This window comes from Solanum tuberosum, unplaced genomic scaffold (assembly GCF_000226075.1).
Source record: "Solanum tuberosum cultivar DM 1-3 516 R44 unplaced genomic scaffold, SolTub_3.0 scf00345, whole genome shotgun sequence".
In the NCBI taxonomy this organism is placed as follows: Eukaryota; Viridiplantae; Streptophyta; class Magnoliopsida; order Solanales; family Solanaceae; genus Solanum; species Solanum tuberosum.
The window spans coordinates 458,474-460,454 of record NW_006239264.1 but is presented as its reverse complement, the minus strand read 5'-3'; the positions used below and the strand labels follow the sequence as shown (position 1 = coordinate 460,454).

The following is a 1,981-nucleotide window of genomic DNA, read 5'->3' as shown; positions in this document are numbered from 1 at the left end:
ACCCCCCCCCCCCCCCAACCACAACTCAACCACAAACATTCCATCAATGTCCACAAACACCAAACATTGGATAAACATCAGAGCCAAAGTTAATACTAGTGTTTTTTTTAATATTAGAGAATACAAATCATATTCATACATTGTGTGCTTCACCCTATACTTTTCTATATGATAGGTAAGCAAACTGTGAGTCACAAAGAAGGGCTCACTGAGAGAAATGACCAAGCAAATAAAAATAGTTCAAGAACCAACAGAAGCCATCACATCTAAAGTCACATGCTATTCCTGCACACAAATTGTTTTACATACTTTAGCCGAAGGAATGTAACAGTGAGTGGCCAAAATTATATTCCATACATCAGCCAACTACTGCAGATTAGAAACTAATGACAGCAAATATGGCGAGGCCAGAACTGTTTGTCCAGAACAAATGGCATAAAGGTGTATGTATACCAAGTTCAACACTTTACCGGCATTCGATTGTCTGAATTATCAAATACAATTTCCACAAAAGCAGATAACACTTGGTGACCTGCTCCTTCCTGTGTGAGAAAAAAAAAGGAGATATCACAAACATTGTAAGGACATGAACTACTGCAATTTCCAAAGATTAAATGTTGAACATACATGAAGCAAAGCCTGTCTTTCTTCACTGCGCAGATTGTGAAAGAGGTCGCTTACGACAAAACGGATTGCTGCAGAACATAATAAATATATAAACAAAAGTAGTGCGTACTCATCAAAATATGAGCCAGAAAACCTCAGGGTAACTCACCATGGAAAAAGTTAGACTTGCCAGATCCATTTGCACCAACTGCACAGAAGAAAATTTTAAACATTTCTAAGTTAAAAAACAAAATGCAACACAACTCAACTTCATGGCAATACCAACGGTAAAGGTGACATTACCAACACAGTTAACTTTTGGACTGAAATCTTCAGTGGCTACTTGTTCCCGATAACTCTTATATCCTTCAATGATGACCTACAACAGAAGAAATGCCCCAATAAAAAAATCACTATGAAACACTCTAGCAAAGTCAGCATCCAAAGAACACTAACATATATATACACAATTGTTGACACATAATTTAGGGTCATAGACTTTTAATTACCTGTTTTATATACATGTTGACAGTCCCCGACAACTCTATTTCTGCAGAAGCAAACAGCAAATAGGAAAAAGAAAATTAAGAAACAAAATTCAACAATCACCAAATCGGAGCTGAAGTTTACCCGTGTTACGTCTAAGAAGAAGGCAAAATTCATCACCTGGCAAGGGGTTTCACATACGAAGCTATGAAAAGTAGAAAAATTAGATAAAATGAAGTTTCTAAACTAAATCTCCCTTGCTGTTAACTCGTTATGAAGTCATTTCAAGTGCATATCTCTTCCTTGTTTAACAAAACAGAGATTCGAACTAGTAGTTGTTATTAAGCAGAAATTCGATGCTAGGGTTTTTGAAACGAAAGCGAATTTGACTAATTGAACAGAAAAAATGAGAATAAAAATACTTCACAAAACTTACCTAGAGCGAGCGACCGAGCTAGTCGTTAATGGAGGTTCTGCGACTGTGTAAGTTGTGTGGGAGTGGGGGTGGGGTGGGGGTGTATGGACTTTGGAGGGAATGGGAAGAGAAACGTGTTTGACAAAGCTTGATTATTGGAATTTGGAATTATTAACTGAATTTATTTTAGGAATTAAAACTAATACTTTCTGTTCAATAATACTTGTCCACCGTTGATTTTGTGCACATTTTAAGAAATTATAAATATAAAGGTAATTTTACTATATAACCCTTTGAATATAATGAATACAATGTCTTGAAAATATAATAGAGGAATTAGGAATTAAGGGGTCGTTTGGTTGGGAACAAGTTATTCCAGGATTAATTATCCCGAGATAACTGATCCCACCGTGTATATGGATAACTTATCCCATCACTATGGTATAAATGGTGGATAAGTTATCCCAAACATGG

General features: G+C 36.1%; 1 protein-coding gene across 1 annotated transcript in view; it reads right to left on the bottom strand.

The window, feature by feature from the left end:
* The window catches only part of LOC102586214 (structural maintenance of chromosomes protein 3), a 20,507-nt gene extending 18,848 nt beyond the window's left edge, over positions 1 to 1,659 (bottom strand). Inside the window, exons 1-6 of the mRNA XM_006361061.2 lie at positions 1,529 to 1,659; positions 1,116 to 1,156; positions 910 to 985; positions 776 to 814; positions 628 to 695; positions 471 to 542 (exon numbers count right to left, since the gene is read on the bottom strand). Of these exons, the coding sequence (XP_006361123.1) occupies positions 471 to 542; positions 628 to 695; positions 776 to 814; positions 910 to 985; positions 1,116 to 1,130 (270 nt within the window). The 5' untranslated portion in view covers positions 1,131 to 1,156; positions 1,529 to 1,659. The remainder of the gene's footprint in view (positions 1 to 470; positions 543 to 627; positions 696 to 775; positions 815 to 909; positions 986 to 1,115; positions 1,157 to 1,528) is intronic.
* Between the last annotated feature and the right edge of the window lie 322 nt (positions 1,660 to 1,981).